General features: G+C 42.8%; 1 protein-coding gene across 1 annotated transcript in view; it reads right to left on the bottom strand.

The window, feature by feature from the left end:
• The window catches only part of SOS1 (SOS Ras/Rac guanine nucleotide exchange factor 1), a 728,117-nt gene that overhangs the window by 35,759 nt on the left and 672,962 nt on the right, over positions 1-19,396 (bottom strand). The window contains exon 11 of the mRNA XM_053712591.1: positions 1,976-2,148. Within this exon, the coding sequence (XP_053568566.1) occupies positions 1,976-2,148 (173 nt within the window). The remainder of the gene's footprint in view (positions 1-1,975; positions 2,149-19,396) is intronic.

Below are 19,396 nucleotides of genomic sequence, written 5' to 3'. Positions count from 1 at the left end.
AACAACAACATATAAAGCAAAATGATCAATTTCCTTATATGGCAGTTTCAGGAATGGGAAAAATGCAAACAGCATAGCCCTCTGACATAGAAAAAGGCCAGAGGCAAAAGGAATGGGGTTTTAAATAATGAAAATATTTGGAGGCAAGTATGAAGCACAACAAACAAAATATTTTTTGGCGCCAAAAACGCCCGGAAACGAAACACTTGCTGTCATAGATGACGCAACCTTGTGAAGGACTCAGCGTCAACTAAGACGCCGGAAATGACGAATTGGCGTTAATGAACGTAACTTTGCGCCAAAAAAATCTCGCTCCAGAAATGACGCAATAAATTTTGACATTTTGCGCCCTCGCGAGCCTAATTCTGCCCGCAGATTTAAAAGGCAGTCAATTGAAAAAGAGACTAAACCCCACGTAAGAAATAATTTTTCATAAAAAAAAAAAAAAGTATTTCCCAGATATGAAACGGACAGTCTGCAAAAAAGGAAATATACTGAAAACCTGAATCATGGCAAATATAAGTACAATACATATATTTAGAACTTTATATAAATACCTAAAGTGCCAAACCATAGCTGAGAGTGTCTTAAGTAATGAAAACATACTTACCAAAAGACACCCATCCACATATAGCAGATAGCCAAACCAGCACTGAAACAGTTATCAGTAGAGGTAATGGAATATGAGAGTATATCGTCGATCTGAAAAGGGAGGTAGGAGATGAATCTCTACGACCGATAACAGAGAACCTATGAAATGGATCCCCGTGAGGAAAACCATTGCATTCAATAGGTGACACTCCCTTCACATCCCTCTGACATTCACTGTACTCTGAGAGGAATCGGGCTTAAAAAAATGCTGAGAAGCGCATATCAACGTAGAAATCTTAGCACAAACTTAAAACTGAATTGTGGGTGTGGTGAGGGGTGTATTTATAGGCATTTTGAGGTTTGGGAAACTTTGCCCCACCTGGTAGGATTGTATATCCCATACATCACTAGCTCATGGACTCTTGTCAATTACATGAAAGTGTGTTTTTTTCCATTTTTTCCTCATATTTTATATATATTTTTTTATAGTAAATTATAAGATATGATGAAAATAGTGGTATCTTTAGAAAGTTCATTTAATGGCGAGAAAAATGGCATACAATATGTGTGGGTACAGATGAGTAAGATGAAAATTACAGCTAAACACAAACACCGCAAAACTTTAAAAATAGCCTTGGTCCCAAACAGACAGAAAATAGAAAAGTGCTGTGGTCATTAAGGGGTTAATGTAACTTACCCACTGCAAGGTATTGATATCACTGGTGTTTGTACCTTTAAGAGATAATTTAAATGGTACTACCTAATTGATACCTTTTATTACTCTGTGTCATTGTTCTATTATAAGACTCTGAGAGGTACACACCAGATAAGCTCACTTACAGGCTCAGTGCAAAGACATTAGCATTTTACAGATTTGGCCTTCAACCTGCTCGGGTGATTGCCCTTAGTATATGAGAACATATCCTTTCAATTTCAAGTCTTGCCACTTCTAGCCCCTTATATGCTGGAGTTACTGTCCATGGATCAGTGATATTAATCCAGGACAAGTATTTGTAACTATCCTTCATTTCTATTATACTAGGTTGGGATACTACTGCACTTGCTGCATATGTTTTTATTGTGTGTTACCCTTTTTAATAAAACTAATAAAGTTGATATATTTTAAATCCTATTCGTAGTAAGCCCATAAACATGAGGGCAGAGTGCTTTTCATTAGTATCCTGTCCAGCTTCTTTGCTGGAACTGTTCTTGTACAGATTGTGAGGGTATCTGAACTAGAGCACAGGAGACATAATCAGCTGATTAGTAAAGATGATTATTTTACCTGCTCTCACCCAAGGTAATCCTGAAAACCTGGCCTGTTAGGGAGGCCTGAGGACAGGTGTGAAAACCAATGTGCTAGAGGGACATTTATTTAACATACCCTAATATCAGGCTCAACTTGTAAGCAATAAGGTTGATTCTGATACTGCTGGATCTCCCCAGTGATTTCAGCTACTTTCCTCCTCTTGCTAAAATTCACCAGTTCCTTCCCATGTCTCTTCAGAAAATCAGGGTTGCCTTCTTCTGTTTTCAAGATATTTGTCAAATAAATTCCTAGGATTAAACAATAAAGAAAATGCACATTATAACACCAATACATGTATTTACAAGACTGACAACATCCTGATTACAACAATATGTTGGAATAAGCACATGTAGTATATACTCTCCAGATTCAAATATATGTACAGTTATTTTAAAATCTAGCTCAGATTACAGATGCATCCAGTTAGGTGATATACAAAATGTGTAGAAATGATTTCCAGAGATGTATTCCCAGAAGAAATAAAGGTTTAACAGGTAACCTAAGTCCGATCAGACATAGTGTAAAAACCACCTGGCATTGCCAAACTTTTCTTTTCTTTTGGATTTCAGATTTGCCAAACACTATCATTAAAGGGACTTAGAAGTACAGAAACAAAAACACACACTCTAATGTGTTACAGAATTCTATTATTGCACTGTTGTTTACATATAAATGTCTTTAAAGTTAGCTCCAGAAATGCACTGCAGAGCCAATGACAAGAGGCATATGTGTGTACCCATAAATCTGTAGCTAGTTCCCAGTAGAGATGTGCATATGGCAGTTTCGTTCACTGCCGAATGCGGAAGTAGGAGGCTGTTTTCGGCTCTTTTTGGAGCCATATATACTCTTGTGCAGGTGATGTGAAACACACTAAGATGTGTCCAAATCCAGATCTTAGTGTGTTTCACTTGCACAAGAGGATATTCACTCCAAAAAGAGATTAATACGAAAAACAGCCTCCAACTTTCGCATTCGGCAGTGGACGACACTGCCAAATTAACATCTATAGCTGACCAATAGTGCATTGTTTCTGCTGAGCCTTTCAAGTTATACTTTTAAACATAGGATACCAAGAGAACAAATTAAATGTAATAGAAGTACATTGATAAAACCATTATAATTACATGTTCTATCTGAATTGGAAAACTTAAATTTTAACTTTTGGGTCTCATACAAATGTTAGGACAGTTCATTAGTGAGAAAGAGTGTAAATGTTGCTTTCCTCCAGCTTTATTGGTTGAGATACAGTGGGTACACAAAAAAATAGGTTGCCCTTAGAGTACAATGACAATCAATTGGGAAACAATATGAATAACAGGATTTCACAAACCCAATCTTCAGGACCACAATATGCCACATTTTAAGATGACCTTGGATGAATTACTTAGTATATGGTTATATCAGTGTGGCAAATATCTGGCCTAAAAGGATTTTAAAAATGCCCCCATCTACTGCATATGATATATTCTTCTGAAGTGCAAGTCTCCAAGACCAAGAAGACAAAAACCTAATTTATGCTTACCAGACAAATTCCTTTCCTTCCTGATAGGGAGAGTCCATGGCTTCATTCCTTACTGTTGGGAAATACAACACCTGGCCACCAGGAGGAGGCAAAGACACTCCAGCCAAAAGCTTAAATATTCCTCCCACTTCATCATTAACCCAGTCATTCTGCCGAGGGAACAAGCAAAAGTAGGAGAAACATTAGGGTATAAATGGTGCAAAAAAAATAGAAAAAATAATAGGGGACTGCCTATAGACAAAAAAAACGGGAGGGTGCCGTGGACTCTCCCTATCCGGAAGGAAAGGAATTTATTTGGTAAGCAGAAATTATGTTTACCTTCCTAAGATAGGGAGAGTCCATGGCGTCATTCCTTACTCTTGGGAAAACTATACCCAAGCTCCAGAGGACACTGAATGAATAACGGGAGGGAAAAAAAAGGAAGAGGCAGACCCAGGGCACCACCGCCTGCAAAACTTTTCTCCTAAAAGCTGCTTGTAAACTTGTAAAATTTTGAAAAAGTATGTAAGGATCACCAGGTAGCCGCCTTACAAATCTGATCCATATAGGCCTTGTTCTTAAAGCCCCAAGAGGAAGCCACTGCTCTAGTGGAATGAGCCGTTATCCTCTCGTAAGCTAAGCGGATGACACTCATTAACAAAAAAGATAGGGAAGTCGAAGTAGCCTTCTGGCCCTTACGCTTCTCCGAATAGAACTTCAAGGCACAAACCACATCCAAATTGTGAAGTAAGCGTTCCTTCGATGAAGAAGGATTAGGACACAAGGAAGGAACCACATTCTCCTGATTGATGTTGCAATCTCACACAACCTTAGGAAGAAAACCTAAATTTAGTACGTAAAACTGCGTTATCTGCATGAAAAATCAGATAAGGGGGCTCACATTGCAAAGCAGAGATCTCAGAAAATCTGCAACCAGATTGGCAATAGCCAATAAAAAGAGAACCTTCCAAGATAATTTAATGTCAACTGAATGCAGAGGCTCAAACGGAACCTGTTGCAAAACCCAAAGAACAAGATTTAGGCTCCAAGAAGGAGCCCCAGATCTAAACACAGGTCTGATCCTAATCAGAGCCTTCACAAATGACTGCACATATGGAAGCTCAGCCAGTCTCTTGTGCAATAAAACCGACATGGCCGAAATCTGTCCCCTCAGGGAACTAGCAGAAAGGCCTTTTTCCAGTCCATCCTGGAGAAAAGATAAGATCCTGGCAACCTTAACCAGGAAAAACAACGCTCCTCTTCACACCAGAATAAGTAGGTCCTCCACTACTTGTGGTAGGATATGCCGATACGTCCTTTGCGCCACAATGGAGCAATCAGGATTTCTGATACCCGCTACTGCTTGATGCGGGCCACCACTTGAGGAAGAAGCGGTAATGGAGGAAAAATATATGAGTTTGAACTTCCAGGGCACTACTAGTGCATCTATTAGATCCGCTTGGGGATCCTTCGACCCGTACCTGGGCAGCTTGGTATTGAGACGGGACGTCATGAGATCTCCGGCGTTCCCCACATGCTGCGTATCTCTACAAACACCTCGGGATGGAAAGACCATTTCCCTGGATGGAAGGATTGCCTGCTGAGAAAATCCGCCTCCCAGTTGTCCACTCCCGGAATGTGGATCGCTGACAGCGAACAGCTGTGGGCCTCTGCCCACTCCAGAATCTGAGCTACTTTCTTCATCGCCAAGGAACTTCTCGTTCCCCCCTGATGGTTGATGTAAGCCACCGATCGGATTGGAATCTTATAAATTGGGATGAACCCAAAAGTGGCCAAGCCTTCAAAGCCTTGAAGATTGCCCGTAGTTTCAAAATATTGATCGGGAGGACTCCTCCGAGGCCACAACCCCTGTGCCTTCCTGGCACCCCAAACAGCTCCCCTCCGGATAGGCTTGCGTCGGTAGTCACAATTTTCCAGGATGGTCTTAAGAAGCTTGGGACAGATGACCTGGACAGAGCCACCAAGAGAGCGATTCTCTCAAACGGCTGTCTAATACAATCTCTTGAGACAAATCTGAATGATTGCCGATCAACTGCCTCAGCATGCACAGTTGTAAAGGTCTGAGACGGAACCTGGCAAAAGGAATGATGTCCATGCAGGACACCATGAGACCAATCACCTCCATACACTGAGCCACAGAGGGACTCAAGTAGGTCCGGAGGGCAAGACATGCCAAAGTTAGCTTGCAACGTCTCTGGTCTGTTAGAAATATCCACATGGATACGGAGTCTATTATAGTACACAGGATTTCCACCCTGGTACTTGGGATAAGAGAACTCTTTTCCAAGTTTATCTTCCATCCATTCGATCGAAGCAGACTGAGAAGGGACTCCAAAAATTCTTCCGCAAGACGAAAGGATGGTGCTTGCACCAGAATATCGTCCAAGTATGAGGCTATTGCAATACCCTGAGATCTGGCAACGGCTAGAAGAGCCCCCAGAACCTTCATAAAGATTCTTGGAGCAGTAGCTTGGCAAAACAGAAGGGCAATGAACTGAAAGTGCTGGTCCAGGAATGCAAACCTCAGGAAGTGAAAGTGTTCTCTGTGGATTGGAACATGAAGGTAAGCGTCCTTCAGATCTATAGTGGTCATAAAATGGCTTTCCTGAATTAAAGAAAGGATGGACCTTATCGTCTCCATCTTGAAGGAAGGGACACTGAGAAACTTGTTTAAGCACTTTAGGTCCAGAATTGGGCGGAAAGTTCCCTCCTACTTTGGGACCACAAAAAGGTTTGAATAAAACCCCAAACCTCTTTCTTCGATAGGCACCGGGACAACAACTCCTGAGGAAAGATCCCGAACGCACCCTAGAAAGGCATACCTTTATACTGGTCTGGTAGACAGATTTGAGAGAAGGAATCTGCCCCTTGGCGGATGAGATTTGAAGCCCCATTGTTTTAAGAAACCTGCTAATAAAGGATTTTTCTTTTTACGAAATCCGGTGCTCCTGATATCCTCTCTGTTCATATTTTCTGTCTGCAAACAGCACGGGTACTCTCAAAGACCTGCAGAGGATTTTGGTGCACAGTCTGCAAAGAGCTCTCTATTTTTGAGATACACAATTCATGAATGCAAGGCGAGAATCTCGGCCCTACTGTGGAACGGACTGTCCAGATTTTCCCCTCCCATGGATCGTGGTAATTCAAGGGACAAGTGTCACTTTAAAGGGAGTAGAACCACATCTCAACAACAGGGTGAAAGTCGAAAGACAAAAAAAGTCAGCATTTTACAAGTATGTTTTGCCATTGTGTTACTATTTTCAATACAGACTAGAGGGGGTGTCTATTGAAATCTACTGAGCAGACTGTTTAGCACTGTATACATATTTAAAAAATATTCATGTGCAAAATATTCATGTGTAGTGTACTCTACCTCCCCTGTTTCCATTGACTTTTAGCTTTCAGCAGGAGCCGTTTGCCAGGCTCCAGGGTTACACTACACACAATTCAATCCCTGCAGGCATTATAACTACAGAAGGGGAAACTGAGGTTGCTTTGGTCCCATTCTCATTACGCACTGAACAGGAGAGGGATCTTAGGACTTGGGACTGTAACAAAGTTTTTTTTCAAATGAAAATTGCTCTTGGGTCATACAAAGAGTAATGGGGAAACAAGACGTGGACTCCATGCACACTTGTCCTTAGAGAGATACAACTGCACCTCACTGACGAGGCTCATAGGAGGCCGAAACGATCGTCTGGGGTTGTTGCTTCCCTTGTTCAGAGAAGAATTGCCTGGTATTTCGGCGCTGGACTGAAAGCAGCCTTTGTAACAGAAGCACATAGGCAACTTATAAATGATGATGGCTATATCACCTTCCAGGGTGACCCTACAACAAATTTTCAGCAACGATTGGCTTCCTTTTTGGATGATAGGGTAGAGCTGGGGTATATTGACCAGGACACAAATTATTAACTAATCAACAATCCGGTGGTCCTGGTGTTTAACCATTTACCGAAGGTACACAAGTCTCTATCCAATATACAAGGGAGGCCAATCGTCAGTGGCATTAGTTCCCTGCTCGAACATCTGTCCGAGTGGTTGGACGGAGTCTGCAGCCTCTGGTGAGCAACCTTTGTAGCTATCTGATACCAAACATGTTTTAAACTTGTAATCAGGATTAGTATGGCACGAAGGTTATAGGTGGCTCGTGGTGGATGTAAGATCTCTGTACTCCACTATACCTCATGAGAAGGGTCTTGAGGCAATTAAGTACTTTCTGGATAGAAGGTATGGTTTGGATGAGCAGTATGTGGAATTTGTCATTAGGGTCACCAAATTCCTGCTTACCCACAATTATTTTGAGTTTGGGGGTGTTTTTTACCTCCAGAGACGTGGGACAGCTATGGGGACAAAGTTTGCCCCCTCCTATGCCAACCTGTTTATGGGTTGGTGGGAGCTGTCCTACATCTATGGGGAGGGGAACACCTTCAGGCAAGGAATATTGTGGTATAGGCGCTTCTCTTTGTGTGGAGGGGTTCTGATGATGATTTAACAGAATTTGTTAGTTTTTTACTTCTGAAACACACAGTGTGGAGATACATTTTCTTGATCTTACCCTGAGGGGAATTCCTAACAAGGTTATTGAGACATATGTATACCGTAAGCCCATCTCAGGTAACTCTCTCCTTCATGCCTCTAGCTGTCACCCACAGAGAGTATTTAAGGGTGTAGCAAGAGGACAGTTTGTACGCCTCAAAAGAAATTGTACCAATGAGATATTGTACGAGAAACAAGCTGAAGGCCTGTCGGAGAGACTTAAGGAGAGGGGGTATAAACCAGCTACCATTTTAAAAGCTAGAAGATTAGTTAAGTCAAATGACAGACATGATCTTTTGAGCGGGGCCAGAGGACAACAAACCACGTGGGAGGGCACGAACAACCACAAAGTTGAGTTTATCACAGAATATGCACAACAATATCCCCAGATATGCCAAATCATTAGAAAACACTTCCCATTATTAGCAGCTGATGATGGGCTCCAAACTATGGTTAAGAAAGGGATAAGATTTGCATATAAAAAGGGGAGGTCAATAGGTAACGCAGTGGCACCCACTAGGCTGAAGACTAAGGTTGTTAATGATTCCTCTTGGTTAAGATTTAAGGGAATGTATTGTAACATGGCCTGTCTAGCATGTGAAAAGGCAAAAATAGAACATTTTAGTTCTATGGCTACAGGTGAAAGGTTTCAAATAAGCCTATGTCTCAATTGTCGATCAACCTGTATTCTAAATTTGATAACTTGCACACAATGTGCTTTACAATACGTGGGCCTCATTAAGGAGCACCTCTCAGACATCAGGGCAGGTACACTCACTATACCCTTAATCAAGCAATTCTCACTTTATCATGATAAGGACGTAAGTGGTTTTAGTTTGATTATTATAGAGAGGATCTTGCCCACTAGTAAAGGGGGGGGGGGGTAGAGGACATTGGCAGAGAGGGAGACCTTCTGGATATTCAGGCTGAAGACCAGAATACTCCGAGTTTGATCTCATCAATTTCTGGTGAGATCAATCTCCGGCCCTCAGTGAGTATATTGACATTCTGGTATCAACAATTGTCAATTTCCCTGTCTATGGTCATGAGACATCAGGTTATGTATAGTTCTCTGTCTATACTTAAGAGACATCTGACTATGGCTAGTCCCCCCCGCTACAGAGGTTAACTAATCATCGGATAACTGGGACATAATCGCTAAATATGATAAATATTAAGAGGACTCCGGGTCAGGAGAGCTATGTTTAACCTTTCTCTTGCATTTGTTAAGAGCGTTGTAATGCACTGAGGGCCACAAACACCACCATTTGTAACTGCGCGGCAAAGTCCGTAGGAAGAAGGCCCCCTCCGGATGGAGGATTAGATGTGCTACGGGGAACTGCATGTGGAGTGGATAATGTAGCAATGGTAGTAATCTCATGGGATGCCGAGTCCTGAGAGGTAGATGGCTCAGAGGGACTAAGAGCCTTAGCAGGCTTGTCTCCCTTCTTAGACTTTATAACGGTGTTAAGGCATGTGGAACATAATTGAGTGGGCAGGAAAACCACAGCCTCCTCACAATATAAAAACAGGTATGATTTAGTACCTTCTAACATGTCAGAGCCCTCCATAGCACAGTTTATACCAACAGAAGGACACAAAATAAAAACGTTTTTTATTATAGAAAACTGCACTTTATACTCCCAATGGCTGGGGCACTCACCACCTTCTAGACCCAGACAGTTAACAGAGGAAACGCTCTCCTCAGGTTCACGTCTCAGCCAGAATGGAGGGAATGAACATAGACCACACCCGGTCACATGGAGTGCAAGACAGTACTTCCCCTGTTATTACAAGTACAGCAAGTAATAGGAGCTGTGCAACACTTTCAAAAACTAAAGTGAAACTTAAAAGTGAAACCTGTTTGTTCCAGCCAAAAACACAGTATATCAGCCCAGGAAAAAAAAATCACACAAAGCAGCATGTAAATAATTAATACACTGATTAATTAGCCCCAACTGTTCAATAAACCCCCTTCAGAGGATATTAACCCTGGATCCTATCAAGGCATAAAGGAGCCACACTGTGACCCTGTTATAGCGTTTTATGTGTAAAAATTGAAACAATCTTACCTCCAGGATCTATGCTGTGGAACAGAACACAGCCTCTCAAGTTTGACAGTCTTAAAGCAGCGCTCCTGACATGGACTTGAGTGAGAGAAAGCAGGCAGTAAAACTCGTCAACACTGGTTGCTTAGGAGCTGTTAGCAGTAGTCTGGATGGTTTCGCTGAAAAAATTTCCCTGCATCTCCAGATGAACTTTCATCAATTCTCTCACTGAGAGGTTGACATGACTACTAAAAACTCCAGTCCTATCTCGAAGGGCAGATACTCTTTTTCAGGACTTACCTGCAGTCTAGCTGTCCGGCAGGAAGACAGCTCACAAGGCGTGAAAGGTCACATACTCCTTACAGAGACCTGTAGAAAAAGAAAGAACAGAGTAACCAACTCTGGCTTTCTGCACCATGGGCAGCAATGTGTTTGGAAAAAAGCAAGGACTACCTCACAACTTCCTAAATGCTTAAAAGCCACCACTACTCTACTAAAGAGATTGACATGGACTCAGCTAAACCGAAATCCTTGTTTGCAGGGAAAAGTACCAGAAAAAGGAATTCATTTCTTCAGACACCAAATTTCACCTCCGCCATTGACAGAGGCAAAGAGAATGACTGGGGATTATGCGTAGGGGAGTGACACTTAACAGCTTCGCTGTGGTGCTCTTTGCCTCCTTCTGCTGTCCAGGAGTGATATTCCCACTAGTAATTGAATGGCATTGTGGACTCTCCATATCTTAGGAAAGAAATGTATGCTCTATGTAAACCATGAAAACATAAATTATGCTTACCTGATAATTTAATTTCCATTGTGGGGAGGAGAGTCCACTGCTTCATTCATCCCTTGTGGGAATTTAGAACCTGGCCACCAGGAGGCAGCAAAGACACCCCAGCCAAAGGCTTAAATACCTCCCCCACTTCCCTCATCCCCCAGTCATTCTGCCAAGGGAACAAGGAACAGTAGGAGAAATATCAGGGTATAAATGGTGCCAGAAGAACAAAAAATAAATTTAGGTCCGCCCACCGGAGAACGGGCGGTGCAGTGGACTCTCCTCCCCACGATGGAAATTAAATTATCAGGTAAGCATAATTTATGTTTTCCATCTAAAGGGAAGGAGAGTCCACTGCTTCATTCGTCACTTGTGGGAACAAATACCCAACCTCTAGAGGACACAGAATGAAGAAAACGGGAGGGTAAAAGAGGCAGACCCTATACTGAGGGCACCACAGCCTGCAGAACCTCTCTCCCAAAAGCTGCTTCTGCCGAAGCAAAAACGTCAAATTTGTAAAACTTTGCAAAAGTATGTAAGGATGACCAGGTTGCCGCCTTACAAATCTGCTCCATAGAAGCTTTATTCTTAAAGGCCAAATAAAAGGACACAGCTCTAGTCGAGTGAGACGTAATCCTCTGAGGAGGCTTGTGTCCCGCTGTCTCATAAGCAAGACGGATCATACTCCTCAACCAAAAATATAGAGAAGTTGCAGAGGCCCTCTGCCCCTTCCACAATACACAACGAATAAGGACAACTCCGTCTGAACTCCTTTGTGGCTTGCAGATAAAACTTCAAGGCTCGAACCACATCCAGATTATGCAGTAACCTCTCCTTCGAAGAGGAAGGGTTAGGACACAAGGAAGGAACCACTATTTCCTGGTTAATGTTATGACAACACTAACTTGGGAAGAAATCCCAAACCGGTTCCCAGAATGGCTTTGTCAGCATGAAAAACTAAGTAAGGAGGCTCAAATTTCTAAGGCTGCCAACTCAGAGACTCTGCGTGCTGATGCAATAGCCAATAACAACAGGACCTTCCATGAGAGAATTTTAATGTCCAGGGCATGCATAGGCTCAAACGGAGCCCTCTGCAAGACCTTAAGCACCAAGTTTAAACACCAGGGAGGAGCCGGATTCCTGAAACTAATCCTAGCCAGAGCCTGAACAAAGGACTGAATGTCAGGAAGTGATGCAAGCTTCTTATGCAACAGTACCGATAAAGCCGATATCTGTCCCCTTAAGGAACTGGCAGCAAGACCCTTATCCAGACCATCCTGGAGAAAGGCCAAAATCCTGGATACCTTGACCTTATGCCATGGGTGTCCTCGCTCCTCACACCAGGACAAGTAGGTCCTCCACACCTTGTGGTAGATGCGTCTAGTGACCGGCTTCCTGGCCTGGATGAGTGTCGATCACTCTCTCCAAAAAACCTCTTTTGGCTAAGACTAGGCATTTAAGCTCCACCCAGTCAGCCTCAGAGAATCAAGATTTTGATGTAGAAAAGGAGCTTGAACTAGCAGATACTTGCGACAAGGTAACTTCGCCACTAGATCCGCAAACCACGTCCTTCACGGAGCAATCAGAATCGCAGAAGCTTGCTCCTGCTTGAAGCGGGCCGCTACTCGAGGTAGAAGAGGCAAAAGTGAAAATATGTAAATTAGGTTAAAGACCAAGGGTACTGCCAAGGCGTCCATCAGTTCCGCCTGGGGATCCTTGGATCGCGACCCGTATCTGAGTAGCTTGCAATTGAGTCTGGACGCCATGAGATCTATTTCCAGAGTCCCCCATCTGGTGCAGATCTCCGCAAACATGTCGGGGTGGAGAGACCATTCCCCTGGATGAAACGTCTGTCTGCTCAGAAAATCCGCTTCCCAGTTGTCCACACCCGGAATGTGGATCACTGAGAGCGAACAATTGTGAGTCTCTGCCCATTCCAGAATCCGAGATACTTCCCTCATTGCTAGGGAGCTTCTCGTCCCCCCCTGGTGGTTTATGTAAGCCACCGAGGTGATGTTGTATGATTGGAATCTGAGGAATTGGGATGACCCCAGAAGGGGCCAGGCCTTCAGAGCGTTGAATATCGCTCAAAGTTCCAGAATATTTATAGGTAGACTCTCAAAAGTCACCAAATTGAAGCCATCCAAAATATGGTATCCAAGAACAAAGGCGCCCTCCACAGGCTGTCAGCTCTTCTTAAAAACAGATGGACGATCTAAGCCTTCTTCCTTTTGTTTTATGCTTCGATTCCTCTCAAGTCCAACTGACTTGTGCCTTTCTGGCACCCCAAACGGCTCCCCATACTGATAGACTCACATCCGAGGTTACAATCTCCCAGGATGGTCTCAGGAAAGAAGTCCCCAGGGACAACTTGTCCGGATGGGTCCACCAAGACAGGGGCTCCCTCACCGGTCTGCCCAGAGATATCTGTTGGGACATGCACAGCTGCAGAGGTCTGAGATGAAACCTGGCGAATGCAATCTATGCTGAATACCATGAGCCCGATTACCTCCATACACTTGGCCACAGATGTCCTGGAGGATGTTTGCAGGCCAATACAGTTGGATGCAAGCTTGCAACGTCAGAAATATCTTCATCGCAGAAGAATCTAGTATCGTACCCAGGAACTCCACCCTGTTGCTAGGAAACAATGAACTCTTTCCTTCGTTTATCTTCCACCCGTGGGATCGAAGTAGGAGAGCTCTCAAATGATCCTCCGCTAGACTGTAGGACGGAGCCTGGACCAGGATATCGTCCAGATAAGGAGGCACTGCAAATCCTCTGGCTCTCGCTACTGCGAGAAGAGCTACCAGAACCTTTGTAAAGACTCTTGGGGCTGTCGCCAGACCAAAAGGAAGGGCCACAATCTGTAAGTGCTGGTCAAGGAAGGCGAACCTTAGAAATTTAAAGTGATCCTTGTGGATTGGAACATGAAGGTAAGCATCCTTCAGGTCTATAGTCATCATGAATTGCTCCTCCTGAACCAGGGGCAAAATTAACCTGATTGTCTCCGTCTTGAACGATGGGACTGACAAAAACTTGTTTAGGGACTTTATGTCCAGAATTGGACGAAACGTGCCCTCCTTCTATGGGACCCCGAAAAGGTTTGAATAATACCCCAGACCTCTTTCTGCTGGAGGAACTGGGATGATTACCCCAGGAGATGAGAGATCCCTCACACATTCCAGGAAGGCGTCTCTCTTTTCTGGTCTCAAAGAGATGTTTGACAGGAGGAACCTGCCTCTGGGCGGATACGGATTGAAACCTACCCTGTACCCCTGGGCGACGACCTCCAGGACCCAAGGGTCTGTAACGTATCCCCTCCAGGCCCCCCCCAAAAAGAGATAGTCTGCCCCTACCTGGTCCAAGGACGGCTTCGGGGGCGCCCCCTTATGCCGACTGACTCGGCGGGCTTCTTGTTCTTTTTGGACTTATTCCAAGAGTTTGCTGGCTTCCAAGATCCCTTTGAATTGCTCAGATTTTGCGGAAGGCTGCTGGTGCTGAGACTTGTCTGCATGAAAGGGACAAAAAGTAGATCCCTTAGGTTTGGCTTTCTTATCCTGAGGTAAGAAAGCGCCCTTGCCACCTGTGACTGCAGATATGATAGAATCCAGGCTGGGCCAAACAAAACCTTCCCCTTGAATGGTAGGTAAAGCAAGCGAGACTTAGTCATGTCAACCGACCACGATTTTAGCCACAGAGATCCACGAGCTAAAACAGAAAAACCCTAACGTCTTAGCATTCAGGCGAATAATCTGCATGTTAGCATCACAAATGAACGAATGCGCTACCCCTTAAGGCTTTGACTCAATCCAAAATCTCGAGGGGGGGTCTCCACCTCGACCATTGCTGATAGTGCGTCACACCAATAGGTAACCGCACCAGCCACAGCAGCGTCAGCCGCCGGCGGTTGGAAAATTAACCCCATCAGTTGGAACATCTTCCGCAACATGGACTCCATCTTTTTATCCATAGGTTCCTTAAAAGAGGTGCTATCCTCAAGCGGAATGGTCGTTCTCTTAGCGAGCGTTGAGATAGCACCATCCACCTTAGGGACGGTTCCCCACAATTCAAGCTGCGCTTCCAGAATGGGGAAAAGCTTCTTAAAAGAAGACGAGGGAGAAAAACATAATTTATGTAAGAACTTACCTGATAAATTCATTTCTTTCATATTAGCAAGAGTCCATGAGCTAGTGACGTATGGGATATACATTCCTACCAGGAGGGGCAAAGTTTCCCAAACCTAAAAATGCCTATAAATACACCCCTCACCACACCCACAAATCAGTTTAACGCATAGCCAAGAAGTGGGGTGATAAGAAAAAAGTGCGAAAGCATAGAAAATAAGGAATTGGAATAATTGTGCTTTATACAAAAAAATCATAACCACCAGAAAAAGGGTGGGCCTCATGGACTCTTGCTAATATGAAAGAAATGAATTTATCAGGTAAGTTCTTACATAAATGATGTTTTCTTTCATGTAATTAGCAAGAGTCCATGAGCTAGTGACGTATGGGATAATGACTACCCAAGATGTGGATCTTCCACGCAAGAGTCACTAGAGAGGGAGGGATAAAATAAAGACAGCCAATTCCGCTGAAAATAATCCACACCCAAACTAAAGTTTAAATCTTATAATGAAAAAAACTGAAATTATAAGCAGAAGAATCAAACTGAAATAGCTGCCTGAAGTACTTGTCTACCAAAAACTGCTTAAGAAGAAGAAAACACATCAAAATGGTAGAATTTAGTAAAAGTATGCAAAGAAGACCAAGTTGCTGCTTTGCAAATCTGATCAACCGAAGCTTCATTCCTAAACGCCCAGGAAGTAGAAACTGACCTAGTAGAATGAGCTGTAATCCTTTGAGGCGGAGTTTTACCCGACTCAACATAAGCATGATGAATTAAAGATTTCAACCAAGATGCCAAAGAAATGGCAGAGGCCTTCTGACCTTTCCTAGAACCGGAAAAGATAACAAATAAACTAGAAGTCTTTCGGAAATTCTTAGTAGCTTCAACATAATATTTCAAAGCTCTAACTACATCCAAAGAATGCAATGATTTCTCCTTAGAATTCTTAGGATTAGGACATAATGAAGGAACCACAATTTCTCTACTAATGTTGTTAGAATTCACAACCTTGGGTAAAAATTTAAAAGAAGTTCGCAACACCGCCTTATCCTGATGAAAAATCAGAAAATGAGACTCACAAGAAAGAGCAGATAATTCAGAGACTCTTCTGGCAGAAGAGATGGCCAAAAGGAACAAAACTTTCCAAGAAAGTAATTTAATGTCCAATGAATGCATAGGTTCAAACGGAGGAGCTTGAAGAGCCCCCAGAACCAAATTCAAACTCCAAGGAGGAGAAATTGACTTAATGACAGGGTTTATACGAACCAAAGCTTGTACAAAACAATGAATATCAGGAAGATTAGCAATCTTTCTGTGAAAAAGAACAGAAAGAGCAGAGATTTGTCCTTTCAAGGAACTTGCAGACAAACCTTTATCCAAACCATCCTGAAGAAACTGTAAAATTCTCGGAATTCTAAAAGAATGCCAGGAAAAATGATGAGAAAGACACCAAGAAATATAAGTCTTCCAGACTCTATAATATATCTCCCTAGATACGGATTTACGAGCCTGTAACATAGTATTAATCACAGAGTCAGAGAAACCTCTTTGACTAAGAATCAAGCGTTCAATCTCCATACCTTTAAATTTAAGGATTTGAGATCCTGATGGAAAAAAGGACCTTGCGACAGAAGGTCTGGTCTTAACGGAAGAGTCCACGGTTGGCAAGAGGCCATCCGGACAAGATCCGCATACCAAAACCTGTGAGGCCATGCTGGAGCTACCAGCAGAACGAGCATTCCTTCAGAATCTTGGAGATTACTCTTGGAAGAAGAACTAGAGGCGGAAAGATATAGGCAGGATGATACTTCCAAGGAAGTGACAATGCATCCACTGCTTCCGCTTGAGGATCCCTGGATCTGGACAGATACCTGGGAAGTTTCTTGTTTAGATGAGAGGCCATCAGATCTATTTCTGGAAGTCCCCATATTTGAACAATCTGAAGAAATACCTCTGGGTGAAGAGACCATTCGCCCGGATGTAACGTTTGGCGACTGAGATAATCCGCTTCCCAATTGTCTATACCTGGGATATGAACCGCAGAAACTAGACAGGAGCTGGATTCCGCCCATACCAGAATTCGAGATACTTCTTTCATGGCCAGAGGACTGTGAGTCCCTCCTTGATGATTGATGTATGCCACAGTTGTGACATTGTCTGTCTGAAAACAAATGAACGATTCTCTCTTTAGAAGAGGCCAAGACTGAAGAGCTCTGAAAATTGCACGGAGTTCCAAAATATTGATTGGTAATCTCACCTCCTGAGATTCCCAAACCCCTTGTGCTGTCAGAGACCCCCAAACAGCTCCCCAACCTGTCAGACTTGCATCTGTTGAAATTACAGTCCAGGTCGGAAGAACAAAAGAAGCCCCCTGAACTAAACGATGGTGATCTGTCCACCACGTCAGAGAGTGTCGTACAATCGGTTTTAAAGATATTAATTGAGATATCTTTGTGTAATCCCTGCACCACTGGTTCAGCATACAGAGCTGAAGAGGTCGCATGTGAAAACGAGCAAAGGGGATCGCGTCCGATGCAGCAGTCATAAGACCTAGAATTTCCATGCATAAGGCTACCGAAGGGAATGATTGTGACTGAAGGTTTCGACAAGCTGATATCAATTTTAGACGTCTCTTGTCTGTCAAAGATAGAGTCATGGACACTGAATCTATCTGGAAACCCAAAAAGGTTACCCTTGTCTGAGGAATCAATGAACTTTTTAGTAAATTGATCCTCCAACCATGATCTTGAAGAAACAACACAAGTCGATTCGTATGAGATTCTTCTAAATGTGAAGACTGAGCAAGTACCAAGATATCGTCCAAATAAGGAAATACCACAATACCCTGTTCTCTGATTACAGACAGAAGGGCACCGAGAACCTTTGTAAAGATCCTTGGAGCTGTTGCTAGGCCAAACGGCAGAGCCACAAACTGGTAATGCTTGTCTAGGAAAGAGAATCTCAGAAACTGATAGTGATCTGGATGAATCGGAATATGCAGATATGCATCCTGTAAATCTATTGTGGACATATAATGCCCTTGCTGAACAAAAGGCAGAATAGTCCTTATAGTTACCATCTTGAATGTTGGTATCCTTACATAACGATTCAATATTTTTAGATCCAGAACTGGTCTGAAGGAATTCTCCTTCTTTGGTACAATGAAGAGATTTGAATAAAACCCCAGCCCCTGTTCCAGAACTGGAACTGGCATAATTACTCCAGCCAACTCTAGATCTGAAACACATTTCAGAAATGCTTGAGCCTTTGCTGGATTTACTGGGACACAGGAAAGAAAAAATCTCTTTGCAGGAGGCCTTATCTTGAAGCTAATTCTGTACCCTTCTGAAACAATGTTCTGAATCCAAAGATTGTGAATTGAATTGATCCAAATTTGTTTGAAAAAACGTAATCTGCCCCCTACCAGCTGGGCTGGAATGAGGGCCGCACCTTCATGTGGACTTGGGAGCTGGTTTTGGTTTTCTAAAAGGCTTGGACTTATTCCAGACTGGAGATGGTTTCCAAACTGATACCGCTCCTGAGGGCGAAGGATCAGGCTTTTGTTCCTTATTGTGACGAAAGGAACGAAAACGATTATTAGACCTAAATTTACCTTTAGATTTTCTATCCTGTGGTAAAAAAGTTCCTTTCCCTCCAGTACTAGTTGAGATAATAGAATCCAACTGAGAACCAAATAATTTATTACCCTGGAAAGAAAGGGAAAGCAAAGTTGACTTAGAAGACATATCAGCATTCCAAGTTTTAAGCCATAAAGCTCTTCTAGCTAGAATAGCTAGAGACATATACCTGACATCAACTCTAATGATATCAAAGATGGCATCACAAATAAAGTTATTAGCATGTTGAAGAATAACAATGCTATGAGAGTTATGATCTGTTACTTGTTGCGCTAAAGCTTCTAACCAAAAAGTTGAAGCTGCAGCCACATCCGCTAAAGATATAGCAGGTCTAAGAAGATTACCTGAACATAAGTAAGCTTTTCTTAGAAAGGATTCAATCTTCCTATCTAAAGGATCCTTAAAGGAAGTACTATCTGCCGTAGGAATAGTAGTACGTTTAGCAAGAGTAGAGACAGCCCCATCAACCTTAGGGATTTTGTCCCAAAATTCTAATCTGTCAGACGGCACAGGATATAATTACTTAAAACGTTTAGAAGGAGTAAATTAATTACCCAAATTATTCCATTCCCTGGAGATTACTTCAGAAATAGCATCAGGGACAGGAAAAACTTCTGGAATAACTATAGGAGATTTAAAAACCTTATTTAAACGTTTAGATTTAGTATCAAGAGGACCAGAATCCTCTATTTCTAATGCAATTAAGACCTCTAAGTAAAGAACGAATAAATTCCATTTTGAATAAATATGAAGATTTATCAGCATCAACCTCTGAGACAGAATCCTCTGAACCAGAGGAACCACTATCAGAATCAGAATGATGATGTTTATTTAAAAATTCAT

Source organism: Bombina bombina, chromosome 4 (assembly GCF_027579735.1).
Source record: "Bombina bombina isolate aBomBom1 chromosome 4, aBomBom1.pri, whole genome shotgun sequence".
NCBI lineage: Eukaryota > Metazoa > Chordata > Amphibia > Anura > Bombinatoridae > Bombina > Bombina bombina.
This window is presented reverse-complemented; position numbering and strand designations above follow the sequence as displayed.